At 44.6% G+C, this 20,208-nt stretch overlaps 1 protein-coding gene across 2 annotated transcripts in view; it reads right to left on the bottom strand.

Annotated features, from left to right (window-relative positions):
• UST (uronyl 2-sulfotransferase) overlaps positions 1 to 8,966 on the bottom strand; it is a 293,864-nt gene extending 284,898 nt beyond the window's left edge. Inside the window, exon 1 of one of the 2 annotated variants that reach the window (XM_058534248.1) lies at positions 8,183 to 8,966. In XM_058534248.1, the coding sequence (XP_058390231.1) occupies positions 8,183 to 8,426 (244 nt within the window). In that variant the 5' untranslated portion in view covers positions 8,427 to 8,966. The remainder of the gene's footprint in view (positions 1 to 8,182) is intronic. The other variant, XM_058534249.1, reaches the window with a different exon arrangement.
• Positions 8,967 to 20,208: the final 11,242 nt, after the last annotated feature.

Genomic DNA, 20,208 nt, shown 5'->3' with positions numbered 1-20,208 from the left:
ATAAGTTGCTATTCTGCAAACTCCCAAAACCACTGGTCTGGGCTTCAGGAAAGTCACAAGAAACAAGAAGTCTGCAGTCTGGTTGTGTGCAGACAAATCTCTAGATTGACCTCAGGTATTCTTAGTTACAGGAAGAGCTCTATAAATGTACTTCCAAATCCCCACAGGTGAGAGGTGGACAGTTATCACCGTGCACAGAAGGAAATGTTTATAGAACTATATGTCATAGTGGTTTGAATATCTTTGCCGGGAGCATGCGCTTCAAATAGCCAGGAGGAGACAGCTGTAGACATCAACTGAACTTGAGTCTTTCCTGGCATCCTTTTGCATATGCTCAGGAGATGGAGCAGGATATGGAATCCTAGCAAAGAACAGCCTGCTGAGCCAATATACTGAATCAACAGAGACTCCCTGAGGGCCTGTGCAGAGCATTCAGGAGAGGTGTCAGAGCAGAGATGGAAAGGACTGAGGAAGCTTCCTTCTTTCAAGGAGGTTGCCCACAAATTATCACGGTACAAAGGCAGAACGTCAAAACTTCAGAAGTGATCGTGAAATAAATACTACAGGAGTTCAGAGACCATCATGGGAATCTGAGCTTCCTAAACCATCAGTATAGAGGCAATAGTAGAAGCGAAGGCAGGTGGTGAGACAAGAAAAATGAGCCAGTGGCTATCTTTGGGAAATTACAGACAACTGACATAAAACCTGAGACAGGCCAAGGGGTACAGCATATCCTCAACACTAACAGCTATCTGGCTCCCTGGTAATTTTTAATATGGGAGTGTTAACAAATTATTCAAATCGAGGCTCTACCAGGCAGCACAGAATGACTGTGCCTACTTTAAAGCTTCTTATTTTGATAATATATATTTTTAAAACCTACTAAAAATTTCTAACACTTTTGGAAAAACAATTATTATTTCTTCCTAAAATTCATGTTATTGTACGAAAGAGAAACATATATAGGAAATATTGTTCCTATATATTTGGCCCCTATATTATACCACAACATAAATAAAAAATGAATCACATATCAATTCCAATTTTATAAGAGTGCTCAAGATCTCCTTTGTAGCCTCATGGTGCATTGTATAAGGAACACAATGTACTTGAATGTTTTCCCCTACTGAGCTCATGAGCTCCATTCTAGTGACTAAATACAAAGACAAAAGATTCACAGCCCTTGTACTATCATCTGCTGCTCAAAATCGGCTACACTCATATTCCACATACAAGGCACAGTAATCTTTGTGACATCTGTAAAATGTATACATGCTAGCTATCCATGAATTTTCATACATTAGAGCCAAATGCAGACAAAGTATTTACTATTCAAAGAAATCCACAAGTGTAAAACAAGACCCCCAAGATTCCTTTGAAGAGCTCCTTGTTTTCAGTCAATTGTTAGGAATTTATTTAGGTTTTACTATATACCCAGGCACTGTACTTAGCACTTTGAAAGTGACTAAAATATAAAACGAATTTCTTTCTCCTTGAGAAGGTGCACACCTATGATACAGAGAATAATACATAATAACAGTATTGTGTTTCAGTCAGTATCACTTTTTGCAACTTCAACATAAATAGCAAAATCATATAACTGATCAGGGTCTCGTATCCAGAATATATAAAGAACACTTAAAACTCAAAAACAAAAGGACAACACAATTCAAAAACAGGCAAAGGATGTGAATAGACATTTTTCCAAAGAAGATATACAAATGGCCAACAAGCACATGAAAATATGCTCAACATCACTAATCATTAGGGAAATGCAAATCAAAACCACAAGATACCACTTCACACCCATTAGGATGGTATAATCAAAATAATGGGAAATAACAAGTGTTGGTAAGGATCTAGAGAAACTGGAACTCTCATACCTTGCTGGTAGGGATGTACAATGGTGCAGCCACTGTGGAAAACAGTTTGGCAGTCCCTCAATGAATTAAACATAGAATTACCACATGATCTAGCAATCCACTCCTAGGTATACACCCAGAAGAACAGAAAATAGGTGTTCAAACAAAAACTTGCACACAAAAGTTCATAGCAGCACTATGCACAATGGCCAAAAGACAGAAACAACCCAAATGTCAATCAACAGATGAATGGATAAACGAAATGTGGTCTATCCATACAATGGAATATTATTCAGCCATAAAAAGGAATGAAGTATGGATACATGCTACAACATGGATGGACCTTGAAAACAATACACTAAGTGAAAGAAGCCAGTCACAAAAGACCACATATTATATGATTTCATTTCTATGAAATGCCCAGAACCTACAGAGACAGAAAGTAGATTAGTGGCTGCTTAGGGCTGGGGAGATGGAGGAATAATGAGGCGATAGCTAAAGAGTGTGGGGTCTCTCCGTGGTGATGAACATGTTCTAAAATTGACTACAATAATGGTTCATTTGTCTATGAATATACTAAAAACTATTAAAAAATTTAAATGGGTGAATTGTATTGTTTGAGATTATATTTCAATAAAGCTGTTTAAAGAATTATTAGCATATACTGAAATAAGCTTCAGTTAGAATTTTCTTGCACAATAGTCCCTACATTCTTTTGACTTTTGCAAATAAGAATTTTTGGTGAAATGTTAGTGTTTCTGTCCCTATTTCTGATAAAGCGTTTATGTATATCACTGTTTGCTTTAAGTTAAGTTTCTATGATAAAAATAAATATAGGTAAGACAAAGTTTATTTGTGGTCTAGTCTTACTTCTTTCCAAAAAAAAAAAAAAAAGGCAAGTGATAACTCCTAATAATTCTAGCAGCTGCAGTGTGTCAAATAAGATGCCTTTTCATTGTCCATCACTGATGCCCGTCAGCACAGCTGCAGGGCAAGCTAGTTTCTGCTCCTACGGCTTCTCTCTGGGGAAGCAAAAGATACTATTTCTTTTGGGACTCAAAAAGCTTGACCTCTCAGATACAAAACCAACTAGTGTTTTAAACCTGGATGGATGACAGGGAATTTGAAGAAAGACAGTATCCAGATAATACATATTTATATGTATTTTTAAACAATTCACACTGAGACCAGTCTACATTAAAAATAGTTTACAAGACAGAATGCTTTTCACCATTCATGCTGTGTTTACAGAACAGTCTGCCATAGTTGAATTCCATTTTCTCTCCTTCCTCAAATACAGTGCTACTTACTGTGTCCTGAACCAACCCTATAAGATAAATTTGCAGCTATGAACAAGAATGTCATTTTCTTTTTATGTCAACAATTTCTATTGATAACATCATATTTTATGCATTCATTTCCTAGATTGCTGTCTGGGGCCTGGAGTACTATATTTAAACCATGCATGATGTGCAGAAGAAAAATTAAATTTGGCTTTTAAGGTTTAGAGAAACTATTTTGTAACAGACCTGAACTTCTTTTTTCACATTTTCCTTTAAATTCATTTAAACCTAGAGAATTTCAGATTCAATAAAGTTACATCTTTCTCTCTCTCATTTTTTGACTCAAAATTGCCATGCTCGTATCTAACACATATAAAGATTGGCAATTCTGAAAACTAAAGTAGTATATCTCTATTTAGTCATATAAATTAAATATGGAAAGGAAAACATATCAACTCGGGATTAATCCAACAAATTTAGTTCTTATAAAGGCTAAATCTCATATCCAATATTTGATGGTAAACCATGAGAGTTTGCCCGTTGTATGAGATCGGTAGTAAGCCATCTGGCGTATTCAATTTACATCAGTGGACGAGTGTTATTCCAAGTTTTCGATATTTCCACAACTCATAAGCAATGAGGCTACTGGCAGAGGCTGCATCACAACCTAATTTTGGGAGGAGATTTTATTTGATTTTTGTTTCTTTTCCATACAAACCAAACCTGAAAGCCACTGCAAAAGAAATGAAATAATTTCACTGAATTAGAACGACTATGGTCTCTAAGCTTAAGTACAGAAATTTGCTATATTCATCTATTTACTCCATTGTATGTTTGCATTCTCCTCCCTCCACCCATTTCAAGGAGGAAAAAAACCAAGACAATAGTTATCCCTGCATAATTTTCCTCCCCCTAAAATACCTTCTTTTTCTTTTTTTTTTTTTTTTGGTGAGGAAGATCGGCCCTGAGCTAACATCTGCCAATCCTCCTCTTTTGCTGAGGAAGACTGGCCCTGGGCTAACATCCGTGCCCATCTTCCTCTACTTCATATGGGACGCCGCCACAGCATGGCTCGACAAGCGGCGCGGTGCGTGCCTGGGATCCGAACCAGCGAACCCCGGGCTGTGAAGTGGAGTGCACGAACTTAACCGCTACACCACTGCGCCGGCCCCAATACCTTCTTTTTCTCAAATTTCTTGCAGCAGAAAGTATCTTTAAGGAGACTTTGTCCTTCCCCAAACTGACTAGAAGGAAGGACTGTTTGAACCCAGCTCCTGTGGGGAGAGAAGCATCATTATTGACTCCTTTCCTTTTCTCCTTCACACTGTTCTTTCTGGTTGCCTGGCTTCACCCTATTCTGTGCATCTCCTAACCTCAGAGCATCTAAAGCCAGCTGGGGCTGCAGCTGTTGGCTGGTCCTTTCCTTGAAATAACGGGGCTTAAGCCCCAAAGCAGATGCATTTTTAAAACTTGAAATTAAAAAAATGAAACCATGGACATCACCTTTAAAACACTTTCTAAATCTCTTCTCTCTCTCATCCCTGCTCTTTCTCTCAAATACATAGGAAGCTTCCTGAAAGCAATGATTTGCTCTAGAACAATGGTTCTCGAACTTGAGCCGGCATGAGAATCACCTGGAAGATTTGCTAGAACACCGATTGCTGGGTCCCACGCCCAGAAGCTTGCATTTAGCAGGTCTGGGATGAGATGTGAGAATTTGCACTTGTAACAAGTTTCCAGGTAAAACTGAAGCTGCAGGTCCATGGACCACACACTGAGAACTACCAGCCTAGACAAAGAACAACTGCTAAAGAGAGAGAAAGATCGAGAATTTAAGATTCCAATTCGCATCACCTCCAGTTGGACGGCTCTGGGGTGTCAAGTTCCCTGGCACATGGAGGCAGCATCGTGGAGACTAATGAAGGAAGAAGGTAAGGTGAAGAGCAGACCAGCTGCTTGAATTATTTCCCTTCTCCGCTGGCCCTCAAGATACTCAGAGTAAAAGTATCAAGAGAAGGAAAGTGAAGTTATGGAAATATGATCATTTTTAGCCAGCCAGCTTTTTAGATCCCCACTTGCATGTTGGCTGTATTTCCCTTTTCTCTCTTAAATTGCTCGTAGCGCTGTGCAATGGGTACCTGAATCAGACGGATTCGGGTTCAAGTCTTGCCTTACTTGCTGTGTGTCCCTCAAAGTCAGCGAACCTCTTGGCCCTCATTTCTCCCATACCAAAAATGGCGATAATAATCAAGCCTACCTATAATATTGCTGTTCGAATACAATTTAATTCTGCATGTACACTGATTGGCACATCCACAATAAATGTTAGCTTTCGTCGTGAATGGTCATCTCTCTTGGCTTTCATGTAAGAATATTCAATATGTCAACTATCACACTATCTATTTGATACAGTAGGTTCAGTCATTACTTCAACAATATTTATCGAGTGGCTACTCGGTGTCAGATGTACAATATTATACAAGTATATTAAAATAATATTCTGTCAAGAAAAATGTTTGCTCTAAACATTATTTTCATTTGGAAAGTTTCGACTTTATAAGAACTTACATTTAAGAAAAATACTTTGCCTCCAAAATTAGCTAACTAGGGAAACTGAGAGGATGTGTTTACTAACCACAAATTTTGTTTTGACAGACACTAAAAAATAGAATGGAGGGAACAAGGGGAAAGTAATTCTGCAGATACCTTGGCCTTAAATTATTAAGGGTGTATTTTAGACCCTCCTAGAGACCACAAGCCCACTTTTCCTGAAAATCGTTATGTTTATGTAACAAAACAACAGGGAACAAATTTGGCCAAGGGGATCCTATTTTCAGTTCACATGATGTCATTTTTTAACCCATCCTATCGGTCAGAAACTCAGTGATGAATTACTATCAGGAGCCGTGTTCAGTCCTTCAGTTCTTCCTCCCCTGAGTGAAGAATGAGAATTCACCATTCTAACAACTGAGCCCCAAACCTAACAGGCCTCATGTGTTTGAAATATATATTGAAAGCGCCAAATTCTGGATACCACCGGTATTTGGCTGAATTTCCAAAAGGTTAACATGATAGATATGGAAGTTTCTTGATTTTACCCTGAGTAGTGCCTTTGCTCTTTCCTCCTCCCAGGTTTTCAGGTCCCCAAGAAGAGAATTGGGACCACAACGTTTTAAGAGCTGGGTGGAGGTGTTAGAGACAACCTAGCCCAGCCCCTAATTTTACCCATGAGAAAGCTGAGGCCCATGAAGTTTGAGTGACTGCCCAAAGCCGAGCGCTCTTGGGGACACAATACAGATGCCTTCATTCCCATCCACTGTATTTTCCCTACACCATTGACCTCCATATTTTGCTTTAAAGGAACTTCAACAAGGAATTCATTATCAGATCTATGGAGAAAGACCCCTGAACTTCCACACCACTTACCTCCCTATGCCAGTTAGCAATTGGTAGTGGCAGTGAAAATAGGTACCTCTGTGGCACCAGCAGGTGTCTGAGAGCCTAGGAAGCTATGAGACTCCAAAATGCAGAACTCAGGGAAAGAAGTGATGTGACTCTCTAATAAACGTCCTATTACCCCAAATGCTCGAAGAAATCAGATGCTAAGCATTGTATTTTGGAAATCTACTTGGGCAATATTTTCCTTTCATTTTCCCTAATGCATCTTACAAAACCATAGTTCCCAAAGTTTCTACTGAAACAGAAGTGCCACTTTTAAAATCTGAGCTTCTCTCCATGGGAAAAGCATTATTTTATCTGCGTTTACATTTCAAAGTGCGCTAACACATTTGTCGCTTTGCTGCAGTGGGTTTTTTCCGTCGAAAACGGTCTGCTATCTAGACCCGTGGCTTCCGCGATGAAGGGACTTCTGCGGGTGAGTATGGCAGCGTCCAGCCGGCCGCAGGCATTCGGCCCATTATGGTTTCAACGCTTCGGAGGTTTCCCTTTGCGCACCCGCTCGCGTCTCGGAGGTGCCAGCTGTTTGCGGGGAGGCTCAGGCTTACCACCTTGGACGTTCGCAAGAAGCCGGAGCGCTCTCAGCCTCCTCCCGCCCCGCCACCAAGACCTCTTCTGGCCACAGACTCGTGAGACGTCTGCGTCTTCCCGCAGCCTGGGCGCGCGAGCCAGCATCGTACCGGGGACCTGGGCGCGCGCTGCCGGGCCCTGGCACCGCTCGCTCCCCGAGCCGGGACGAAGGAGCTGCGGGTCACGCCTTCGCTCTGGAGCCGCTCTTTTCTCTCTCCGCACCTCCTTTTCCTTACCTCTACTAAAAATAGGCGGCCTCGCTCCAAATAAACCACGCACAACACACCACAGCCCCCCAAAAAAGTTCTGACTTGAGACACGCACAGCGCAGAGGACCGTCGGAGCGGGCGACACTGCTGGCCAGGCTGACCCGCGCCCTCGGACAGCCCCAGACCCCCGGGCGCAGCCTGCTCCCCGCGTTCCGCTCGCTGCGGGTGGCGGGGTGTGCGGGGGCTGCCAAAGGACAAGCCAGCTCAGGGACAGCGCGGACCCGAAGGGTCCACCCAGGCCGGCGGGTAGGAGGGGTCCTGCGGAGCAGAACTGGCAGCACCGACGATGGAGAGGAGCTAAACCCACCCGCACGACCCGGAGTGCTGGACAGGACAGGACTATGGTCACGAACAATGCCATGGAGGGGGCCGTCCCCAACCCTCGCCTCGCCCCGCACTGCCAGGCCTGAATATACACACTTGTACACACCCGCGAACACACCCGCCTGCACTCCGCCCCCGATGGGGCGGAGGAGGGGGGGAAGGTATGCAGGGCCCCGCCCCGGGGTACCTGCCGGGCACGGCCACCCAGCTGCGCCCCCGCCGCGGCGCAAACACACGGACGCGCGGGAGGAGGCGGGCTCTCCTCTCCGGGCCGCCGCCCCGAGGCTCCGGGGCGTCCCACCTGGGGAGCCGCGGGGCGGCGGCGCGCGGGGAGAGCACCAGGGCTCGCCGGCCTGCCCCTCTCCCCGGCACGACTTGGCGCAGCCGCCGCCGCCTCGCGCCCGCCTGCCCTCCTTACCCAAATACTGCCGCAGGTCGAGCAGGAAGCGAGGGGGTCCCCCGCTGAGCTGATAGAGGAGGGAGCCCAGGCAGAAGACCAGCAGGGTGGCCATGCAGAAACCGTAGTCCCGGAGCGAGAAGCGCAGGAAAGGCAGCAGGGAGACCCGGCGCCTCCAGCCGCCCGGGCCGGCAGGGGCGCCCCCCAGAGGCGCCCCATGGGGCCAGGGATCCGCGCCGCCGCCGGGATGCTGCTGCTGCTTCATCGCCTGCTCCGCCGCCTCGCACAGCCTGCCCGTGCCGGGAAGAGGTCACCCATCCGCCTGCGAGGAGCAGAGCCCGGCCGGCCGGCTGCACATGGGCAGGGCCGCGCGCAGGGCAGCCGGGTGGGGGCGGGGAGGGGCCGAAGTCGCCGGGCTCAGGAGACTTTCCTCGGCATGGTCCCCCCGCCGCGGCCCGAGCAGCCGAGTGCCGGCCCCGGCTCGGGGGCGCTGCCCGCGCCCGGCCCGCCTAGCGCCCCCGCGCCCCGCGCCCCGCCGCGCCCCGGGCTCGCTCGCGGCCCCCGGGGCTCGCCTCCAGCGCCAGCGTGGACCCCCGGCTTTGTGTCTGTCGGGCTCGGCGTGGTGCGTCCCGGTTCAGGCTCCTCGGAAAGACGGCAGGGAGGAACGGGAGGCGGACACCAGCCCCTCGCTCCACCTCCTGGACAGGGGCTTTCCTCCTCCTCCTCGCCTCTCCCCGCCGGCGCTCCGCAGCGCTCTCTCCCCCTCTCCCTCCCTCTCCCCGCGGGTCTCCGGGCTGCTCTCGGTGTCACGTTACCGCTCTGCCCGGGGAGGCGGGTGCGGGGAGAGGGGGGCGGCGAGCACTCGCAACGAGGAAGAAAGTTTCTGGGTGTTTTCCTCCTTCCCCCGTTCCCTACAATCTGGCCTCCGTTCCTGCGCCACCAGCGACCTCTTGGGGGCCCCGCTGGCTTCCCTCTCGTCAACAGCCACCAGCAGGAAGAAGCACGACTTCTTTTGCTATATTTTTTTCATTCCAGAAACTTGATTCTCCTGTCTCCCGAGCTGCTTACAAAAGGCCGATGAAAGGTGCATGGACATAGGGTCAAGGCTTTGCTGAGATGGTAAAAGAGCAAGTGGTGTCAATTATCAGGAAATTGCTCCTTGCCCCGTCTCCCTGGACGAGAAAGAGAAGAGGATGCTTTCTTCTTGCTCACCCTCGTCCTCCAGCTACTCGCCCACTAGCGACCAGAGAGGCAGGGGGTGGGGGAGGTCCAGGGCGGGCTCAAGGAGGTCATTCCGCTAGCAGAAATGAAGAGGAGAGAGCCCTTACAGACCCATTTCATCTCTGCCTCCCTTGCATCCGAAGGAAACTTCTGGACCTGAAAGAGAACCTCCCGGAAGGGCTGCATCAGACAGATCCGCCGACGGGATGGGTGATGCGCGAAAGGGCTGCTCTCATCAGCCGCGCTTTCTCTAAGAATAATGTAGTGCTCTGTACAGAAGCTGTGCCCCTGAGGCTTAAGCGACTTGCCCGGGGTCACGGAGCTACTAGGAGTCTGGTTGGGAACCGCACTCAAAACTGTTAATCCCTCAAGCCCACTATACAAACCACTGCACAATATGATCACACAGCCGGGGCCCTTTTCCTCGTAATTTGCAGGGTGACTGGAGGATGAGCTATAACTTGTTCTTAGCCCAGGCCACCTTGAGAAGCGGAAACCTCAATTTCTGGTGCCGCTCATCTCAGGCTCCCTGCTCACTCTGTGCATTCCAGTAACTGACAGGATTAAAGGAAGAATCAGGAGCCAGGGACGCTATGTTTCTGTGACTGTGTTCCCGAAAACCTTCATCAAGTTGGGTGTCTGAAGAATTTTCTATGGAAACCTAGGAAATAGGATCCTGAGATTAAGAGCTTACAATTTAAGAATAATATGGTTTAGCTAAAAGCCATACATGAATATCTCTGGCTCCTGATTTGAAACCAGTGAAGAAGACACATAGATCATAGGCTGGAGAGAGTTAGAGACGAGATGGGTGGGGTCACACATTAAGACACACACTCACACGTGCGTGCACACAAATTCTACTTCCTGATTTTATGTTACCCTAACCTACTTTCTCAGGGACAGGAAGGCTGCTTTGGGGCCCCAAGAGAAGGGAAGCCCCTTTGTTCTGTCACAGAAAATCCTAAATAGAGTGTTAACGGTTTGTTTCACATTTATTGCATGAATCCGAAATTTGTTGGATTAATAGGCACATTTTAGGAATGTGAATGCTCCTGAGAGAATTTAGTCCATCAGTCATTGCCGGTTAATGTGAATTACTTTAATCAGCACACTGAGTAGCCCAGAATAGGCTCCCAAGTAATAATTTTTGAGTTAATGAAGAGGGACTAGGAGATGGGAGGAGCAAAGCGATTTCCATAATGATTCCGAGACCACCTTTGAGAAATTGGACCTGTACGGGAGGCTTGGCCCCGTAATCTGAATGTTTTTCGTTAGATGTAAAATAATGTCCAAGGCTCACAAGGCCTGCCCAGGATCTAGAGACTTCTCTCACAGAAGGCATCTCCCAGTTCTTTCTCCTAAGGAAAGGCATCTGAGCAAGAGTGAGGTTATAACAGGGAGATAGAGCAGGAAGAGAGAAAATAAACATGTGAAAAAATAAGTAAATATGGGAATGAGTTAAAAAATAGTGAAAAAGTTATGGGGAAAGTACAAGAGTGCAAGGTCCAGCTTAGAAGAAACAAGCTTTGACATGAAAAATTGCAGAGGGGAAAAACAGGTCAATTTTTAAAAGATTGCATTAGTGGACAAGCCGCCTAAAGAAACTCACAGAAGGAAAATAAAAAATATCAAGATACAAAGAAGTTTCACATTTAAAAAAAATGCTTTGTGTTTTCACCCAGCAAAACGTAGATGTTTGGGTACAACTTTACTCTCTGAAGTCCTGTAAACGTCCCATCAAAAAAAAAACTTTTTAATTTAAAGTACTTATACTGATGGATGGTGTGTTTATTCAAACCAGTTAATAAATCTACTAATGATAGGAATTTGTGAACAAGTTTTTTATTAGTCTTGTAATTTAATATGCTTTATTTAAGTATAAAGTATATTATACTTTATACACTCTGACCTCCATCCAATATTTTGGGCTTCTTCCTCTCTTTCTCTGTGGTGACTCTTCATCTCTCTCACCTGAGCCACTCATTTTCAACAATCCCACCATTGTTGCCTTCTATCCTTCCGCTTAGCTTCTCGAGTGCCCACACTCCAGCAATTTTTCAGTCTTTTCAAGAACCCTCAACTTCTTAATCCATCACCCATCGCATGTGTTTACTTCCTTCTTTATCCAGTTTGGATTCCTGATCTATTCTGATTCCTGTCTTGCAGACACACTTTCATCCCTCATTCGTTTCGTTTTATATGGTACAGGACTTGCCTGGCAATATCCAGTTAAACCCAACAGTGCCACTGGACTGGATTGCAGAAGGACACACAGCATTGCTCACCGCTTCGCTTTAAAATAGCACAGATTTCCAACGGATGCTCTCTTGTTGCTGCCCGGCAATCCCACTCTCTAAAATGTCCGTTTCACACTTCTCTCTTTCTTCGTCTCCCATCCCCACCCTCTGCTGTCACCCTTGCAGTCTCAGCTGGTGACCTGGCCTCATGCTTGATCCGCACAATAGGAGCAGGGGGAGAAAAGCTCCCTCATTTCCCCACCAATCTGTGCCCCATGCTCTCTGCCTTCCCTCCTGTTTCATTCGTCCCTCCCTGCAAGGCCGACCTGCCACCGCCCTAGCCTCTTGATTCCACCCAACCCCAACGCCACACGCAGGCGTGCTCTCTCCCTAGTCTTCTGCATCTCTGTAAATAATAGCACTATCAAGTGACTCAAAACCCAGAAATCTCCCTTAGTTTTTCTCCTTCCCTCACTCCTGTATCTAAACCATCTGCAAATCCTATACACCTTCAAAAAAAATATCCAGAATCTGACTTCCTTTGCCACGACTCAGGTGCACGCCGCCATCTTCTCTCACCTGAATTAATACAATGGCCTCCTATGTCAGTTATGTTTAGGTTTAGCTGTGTATAACTGAAAAACCCCAAAATAACAAGAGTTTAAACAAAATAGACGTGTATTTCTCTCTCACGGAAAACAAGTCCAAACATAGGCAGTGCAGAGTTGGTGAGGCATCTCTACGCTCTCTTCAGGGACCTGTGGGAGGTTTCTGTTCTACGATCCCCAGCCTGGGGCTTCATTTTAAAGGTAACCTCATGACCAAGATGGCCACTAGGGCTCCAGCCATTACGTTCCAGAGGAGGAAGCAAAAGAAGAAGAAAGACTCCCACTCAGTGGAGCAGGCTCTTTGTAAACAGAGTTCCAAAAATGCTACTTACAGTTTCTTGGCCAGAACGCAGTCACGGGACTGTGTCAAGTTGTGAGGCAGGGCTAAGAAATAAGGATTTCAGCTGGGCACACTGCTGCCACCAAAAAATCAGGGTTCTATTACTCAAGTAAGAAGTGACAAGTGGCTACTAAATAACCATCAGTGGACCCCACCATTCCTCCTCCCTGCTCCCAGGCTTTTGCTCTATATTGCATCCCCTTCACAACAGCCGGAAAGTGACTCCTCTGCTCAAAACTTGCCAACGGCTCCCAATACACTCAGAGTAAAAGCCAAAGTCCTTCTAGGGCCTTGCAAGGCCCGGTGCAATCTGGCCCCATTGTCAATCTGACCTCATCTCCTATCACTTTCTCTACTCGTCCTGCCCCATCGTTGTTCATCAGAAAAAATTTGCTTCTTTATCTGGGCCTTTGCATTTGTGGTCCCCTCTGCCTAGAAAGTTCTTTTCCCAGATCTCCACACGGTTTGCCCTTTGACTTCCTTCCAGTCTCTGCCCAATGTTACCTTATCCAAGGTGCCTTCCCTTACTACCCCACACCTAATGCGCACACACAGCTACGTTCCTTATTCCCCTGACCGTCTTTAATTTTCTCCGTAGAGCTTACCATCATCTGAAATGTTAGTATTTTTTATTTGCTGTGTCTCTCTCCTCACTAGAAAGCAAACATCAGGAGGGCTGTGCTTTTGTCTCCTTCATTCACTGCTCTTTCCTCAGCACCTGGAATAGTGCTGACAGGTAACGGTCACTCAATAAATGTCTGTCAAATGATAAGGTTAGTTTTAACATGAAGGGTCTGAAGCTTACTGGGTCAAATCTCCTTATTCCATGGCTGGCCAACTGGGGATGAGAGAACAGGTCTGCATCCAGCCAGAACATTCAAATGATCATCAAAGAAATTATGTGAGATTAAAAATATAGTGATTAGAAAAAAAGAAAGAAAGAAGCCCTCACCACCTCCAGGACGGCTAGTCTAATTAGCAATTCAGCTAACCCCTGTGATGGTGAATGCCTCATGGGACCATGAAAGGAGTAGGAATCCAGGGATTTTGCCTGTGTTACCATTCACCCTGGCAAAAGTGCCGCTTATCTTCAGGACTGTCGCTGGTTTCAGGGACTGGGGCATTCGCTCTTTTGGAAAACCAGGCTCTCTGAGCTTCGGCCTTGGAAGGCCACTGGGGCTGTGTCCAGACCACCTTCCTTTACTGCTGAAAGTAGGGCTGTTTCAGAAGAGTTTGTGAGTTGGCGTGCCCATATTGCAATAATGGTAAGTCACAAGCCAGCCTGATCTGTTTCTCTGCCTTAGAATTGAGCAGTCAAGTGGGAGAATAAGGTTTTGATAACAAGATTAAAAGATCGCTAGTTTCCAGTCTTGTAGGTCCCTGGTCCATCGTGTCGACGAGAACTTGGTCTTAGGCTCTCTGTACGCTCCTCAGTGTGTCCCCATCCTTCTGTGCTGGCCACACACATAAAGAACAAGAGATGCTCTCCGCCTGCGCACTGTCATTGCTCTTCTCCCTCTCTCGAGGAGACATGCATAAGCACATACACAAGCAAGCAAACAAAGAAAGAAAGCAACAAAAAGTACTTTTAAAACTCAACTGTTTTGTAATTGATGATAACAGCTAACCATGTTAGTATTACCATGTTCCTAGCATGTTCTAATCACCTTACATGAATTAAGTCATTCAGTTCTCACAACCACCTCATGCTGTAGGTACTATTATTTTCTCCATTTTACAGATGAGGAAACAAACAAGAAGAATAATGGATATCAGCTATGGGAGACCTGGTCTGGGACTGTGAGTGGTTCCTGGAAGAGGTGGTGCATGAGCTGGACTGGAGAATGAGTAGGATTGATAGCTGGGCAGTAGCCCAGAGGGCATGCCAAGTGATGAGAACTGGCTAAGAAAGAGGGCAAAGATGTGTTTGGGTGCCAATGGTGAGCCTGCCTGGAGAAGAAAGGTGGAGATCTGCGAAGTTGCATTGTTGCTAAGAATGGGGGACCCCAACCACAGGAACCAAGTGGAGTTTTGTCTGAAGCTTCTTTAGAGATTCTGCCCACAGGTCTCTTAGCTCTTAGGCAAGTGTTCAGCAGAAATTCTTTTATGTTTTTTTTTTTTTTATTGATGTTTTAATGGTTTCTAACATTGTGAAATTTTGGGTTGTACATTTTTGTTTGTCCATCACCCCATATATGACTCCCTTCACCCCTTGTGCCCACCCCCCACCCCCACTGCCTGGGTAACCACAGTCCAGTTTTCTCTGTCCATGTGTTGGTTTATATTCCACATATGAGTGAGATCATACAGTGTTTGTCTTTCTCTTTCTGGCTTATTTCACTTAACATAATACGCTCCAGGCCCATCCATGTTGTTGCAAATGGGACGATTTTGTCTTTTTTATGGCTGAGTAGTATTCCATTGTATATATATACCACATTTTCTTAATCCAATCGTCAGTCGAGGGACACTTAGGTTGCTTCCACTTCTTGGCTATGGTGAATAATGCTGCAATGAACATAGGGGTGCATAAGCCTCTTTGGATTGTTGATTTCAGGTGCGTTGTTCAGCAGAAATTCTTGATTCTCTTTTAATTAAATGAATGCTGCAGAGAAAACAACATTAATTTGGGGAGTGCACAAAAGACGGACATGGCTTAGATTTTTGCAGAAAGAAACCACTTATCGAAGAAGGCACTGTAAAGGGGAGAGACTGTTTCATAGTCCTTACATAACAAACACAGTGCAACTTGGTGCTATCTTCCAACTCTGAGAAAAGGCAGGGCCCACAACAAATATTTTTCTTCTGACAGTGAATTTTCTTTAAAAGTCTTTGTTTAGTCTACATTAAAAGCCTAAAAAATTAGCTCTGTTTACAATTAAAGAAAAACCTTAGTATGTCCAAGTATTAAATGTCTTACCTTAATAGATAAAAATTATAGCACTTTAACAGTGCAGATTGCTGTTTGGGCCATATTCTAACATCTCTTGGCAGTACAAATTATTATACTACCTTTAGAGTGGATTGGTTGGCTGATTTATTTTTCGCTAGGCTCATAAGAGGTTCTAAACTGTTTCCAATTTTTTGCTTATATTTATCTTATAATAATTCTTGACTAGACTCTTATCTATGCTAATATAGCTTAGCATTAATATAATCCTTTCAATCATGCAATAAATATACATTTAGCACTATTACATGCCTACCACGCTGTTGATTGCCACAAAGCAAAACAGAAAAGTGGAAGACCAGCTGTTCAGCTTTCAAAGAATTTGCAGTCTTTTCAGGAAGACAGGATTGTTGTAAGTGAAGAAATTTGACAATAATGGAAGGCAGTATATAATTAAATGCTAAACAGTTTGTTACACACTAAAAATAGCAAAGCCATTTAAATCTTTAGAGAAGCACAAGATTCATTTCCAGAAAAAAATTTTTTTTATTTTTAAAATTGTCTTACAAAACTTTGTCCTTCGAGTGTAGATGTGATTTTTAGATTTGAGAGTTAATGATAAGCAAATGTGATGGATAAAGTAGATAATTGAATTGGTGATTATTTTTGGTCCAAGAGTGGTGTGACTGAAGTCGTGGTTATGATTTCCTTGTGTACTTTTTGCATTGACTGTATCTGATGCACGTTATTGGTGGGGAGGAAGCCAGATGTCAGGCCAGGGTGATCGAGGAGCCTTCATGGGGCAAGAAAAGCTTGGGAAAGCGGGAAATTACATGAGGCCTCTAAAGACATTATTTCCAATAACTAGTTGAATAATTCTTTCAGGTGAACTTCGTGTAATGCAGCGTTATTGGTTTATTATGAAATATGCCTGGTGCATTTTACGCAGCTGTGTGCAAATACGACTTCCAATATATTCATTTACGACAAGATGATTATTTTTTTTTGCCTTTACTTAGTTATATCAGTGATTTGATTAACTCATCTACCTTGCTTAAAATGCATGAAAATAAAGTAATAGGATAGGCTTTTTTAGAACATTTTTTTTTAAGTTTTAAAAATCCAAATAATTGTTGTCACCTCAAATTATGGATATTTGTTTAAATCCCAATGCCATTGCTTAAAATATAAAAATATAACACTTTCTTTATTTCTTGTAACTAATTGCATCTTACACCAGAGTCCTAGTCTCTCAAGTGATAGGGGTTAGGGATGACAGGAATTGATCTAGCTCAGCCCCTTGTGGTTGGAAACAATACCTTTCATGTTACACTTATGACACAGTCACTTTGGTGTCATTATTCAGTCAAATTCCAGGTGCAAACTTCCTGCAAAGACCCTCTTCTTCTCGGCCAAGATGGTTCCATGTACGGAAAGTGTAGTGCTTCACAGAGAAAGGAGCGGCTGCTGTGGCTCACAGACACCGTCTCTGGATGCCCTGGTGACTCTGGTCGCTGCAGTCCACAGCTGGTGACCTCTCCATTCGCTCTCTGCTCCTCACTGGTGTGGCTCCCAGGTTGGGCCATCTGCTCAACAGCCTCTGCTGCAAAGTCTCCTCGCCCTGCATGAAATGACCACCAGCCCTGAACAACCAGTCACCTTCTGTGGCCCCTCACTACCTCGAGGGACCCCAGGAAATTTTCTGGATCTCAGTGTGTCCTGTTTGCCCAAGGCTGACTTGAGGGGCCATCTCAGGCCTTCTCTGCTTAGAATCCTTCCTCCACTACTTCTGACCCTTGTCTGGTTGGCGCTGTGTTAACCCAGTGATTCTCCAGAAGCCTTGATGTATCCTGCGTCTGTTCCAAGGACGTACAAACTAAACTTACCATTCTGGGAACGCCCCTGTCTGAGTCAGTGCAGGCTGCTATGACAGAAATACAATAAACTGGGTGACTTAACAACAAACATTTATTCCTCAGTTCTTGAGGCTGGGAAGTCTAAGATCAAGGCGCCAGCCGTTGGTATAGATAGAGTAAAAGGAAAAAAAAACTTATGTCAAACACTCACTAGTTGCTTTTGTGTTATTTTCAGCTGCCCCATATAGAGTTAAATCTCTAGCCACCCTTAATTCCTCATTTCCAAGAGCTTTGTCAATTCACAATGTTAAACGGGTGCTTTCCTCATTTTAGAGGTCATTGTCTGGTATGAATGTGTAAGACCTGACATTGATGTAGAAGTGATATTCTTTTTCCTTCCTTCCTCACAGTGTCATTAGTCCTTGTTCAATGGGCATGTCACATACCTTCTTGTCCTCTTAGTGAAAAATATTACTGAAGCTTTGCAAAGTACTTTAAAATAATTTTCTGAAGAACAGCCAAAAAATGAACTATGAAGATGAGGAGTCAGCTCTCCAGTCAAAAAGCTCCGTAGAATAAAGATTCCCAAGGTCATCTTAGTGGAACATTTAAGACAATATTAGAATTTGAAGTACAATCTTCCAACTCTGCAAATTACTAGCTTTCTGACCCAAGGCCAATTACTTAACCTCTTTGCACCTCAGTTTTCACTTCTGGAAAGAGTGGATAATAAGGTCTGCACCTCTGAGCTCACAGGACCCTTGTCTGGTTCAAGATGAGACTTACCTGGTGGGAGAAACACATCACAAGCTAGCTGCTTTTCTCTCTATGGTCCTTGCAGTGAAGTGATCCAAGAAGGTTTCCTACCCAGGGAAATTGCCCTGCAAAATGTAGGGTAGTGTGAACTCTTTACAGAGCAGGCAATTTGGAGGGTGAAGAAGCATGGGTCTTGGTCCAGAACTTACCTGGGGACGAATGGAATCTTGGGCGAGTAACCTGAGTGTGTGCTGAGCACATCAGTGTCATTATCCATGAGATGAAATAAAGCATCTAACATCCAGTGATGAAATTAAATACAATTTTACAGCACCGGGTACATGTATGTTGGAATACAAAAGATTATTTTTAGAGAGGAGGAAACTAGAATCCGAATAAATTACCTAATCTGCACAAGTTTATATTATTTGTAAATGGCAATACCAGAACTCAAATATAGACCTTGTGAATCCATCTCTGATACATTTTCTATAATGCGTGTGTTTTAGTCAGGCGACTAACCCCTCTGAGAATCTAACAAATCTATGAACCCACCTTTCAGAAAAATAAATATAATTTTTGCATATAATTTCAGTTCATCCATGGACCTCTCAGGGGACCATGGACCCAGATTAAGAACCCCTATACTACAGACTGGTCTCTCTTAAATACTTCTAGGTGCCTTTACCATATGAGAATATCATTTTTGTCCTTATGTCAGAAGATAAGGGTAGATTTTATAGTGCTAAAGTGGTATGGAAAGTCTTAAGTGATATTAGAAATATACAATATTTCTTCAGACTGTCATGGTCTTTAAAACACTCCTGAGATGCTGAGAATGTTCCAAAATCTGGGCCACATGCAGGCATTCATTCAGCAAATCCATACTGAGGGCTCAGTATATGCCTGGCCCTGGAATTACAGTGGCGACCAAGACAGGCCCTGCTCGCATGAAGTTTATATCCACTATGAGGGGAGGCGGATGATAACAAATATCCTATGCCGTGTAGTCTTAAGTGCCATCAAGAAAATAAGACAGGGTGATGTGACAGAGAGTGATGGGTTGGGAAGGAGTGTCTATCGAAGGTTGTGTGGACAAGGAAGACACCTTTGAGAAGCTGGCATTTGAGACGTGACCAAAAGGATGAGGAGGGAAGATCTAGGGCACAAGTGTTCCATGCATGGAAAACGGCTCATACAAAAACCCTAACGTGGAAATGAATGTGGTGTTCATTGTGTGCCACTGTGGTGGGAGTGGGCTCACAAGAGGGCAAGTGGCTTGAGAGGAGGCTGGAGAGGGGGGTAGTGCCATCCTTGTAGGGCCTTGTAGACCAGGGTAGAGTTTGGCTTTTCTTCTACATGAGATGGGAAACATGGGAGAGGTTAGGCAAGGCCGTGATCTGACATGTTTTTAAAAGTTCACGCAGGCTGCTATGCGGGAATGGGTCGTCAGGGGGCAGGCGTGGAAAAAGGAGCTGAGTGGTCTGGGAACAGGATGATACTGGCTTTGCTCAGGGTGGTAATGATGAAGATAGAGAAAAGGTAACAAATTTGGGACATGTCTTTTGGAGGCTGAGAGTACAGGACTTGCCAATGAACTGGATGTGGGGAGGTGAAAGAGCAAAGCTGAGGATGATACCTAGAGTTTTGCCAGAGCAATGGACTGATGGTGAAACTATTTCCTGAGGTGCAGAGATTGGAGCAGGAGCAGGTTTGGGGGAAGGGTGAGGGTGGGGCGGGCAGCCAGGAGTTATGATCCACTATGTGAAGTAGGCAGTTAGATATATGAGTTTAGAGCTCCAGGGAGAGGTCATGGTGAAGACATAAATTCAGAAGTTATTTCTAACTAGATGGTGTATATCATATGATTGCATAAAATTAACTGCAGAAGCATGAAGATAGAAAGAATAGAAGCCAGCACAGGACATAGCCTTGGAGAAGTCCAACATTGAGAGGTCAGACAAGAACTGCAGCCGGTGAAGGAGGCTGAGAAAGAGTCAGCAGAGACGTGGGAAGAAAACCAGGAGAGTGTCGTGCCACCGAAGCGCATGGAACAAAAGTATTTCAAACTGGAATCTCACAATGCTATAAACTATTATGACATCAATAAAAAAAATCTTTCAAGGAGAAAATGAT

Source organism: Diceros bicornis, chromosome 39 (genome assembly GCF_020826845.1).
Source record: "Diceros bicornis minor isolate mBicDic1 chromosome 39, mDicBic1.mat.cur, whole genome shotgun sequence".
In the NCBI taxonomy this organism is placed as follows: domain Eukaryota; kingdom Metazoa; phylum Chordata; class Mammalia; order Perissodactyla; family Rhinocerotidae; genus Diceros; species Diceros bicornis.
The sequence above is the reverse complement of the archived record's forward strand: the minus strand, read 5'-3'. Positions and strand labels throughout refer to the sequence as shown.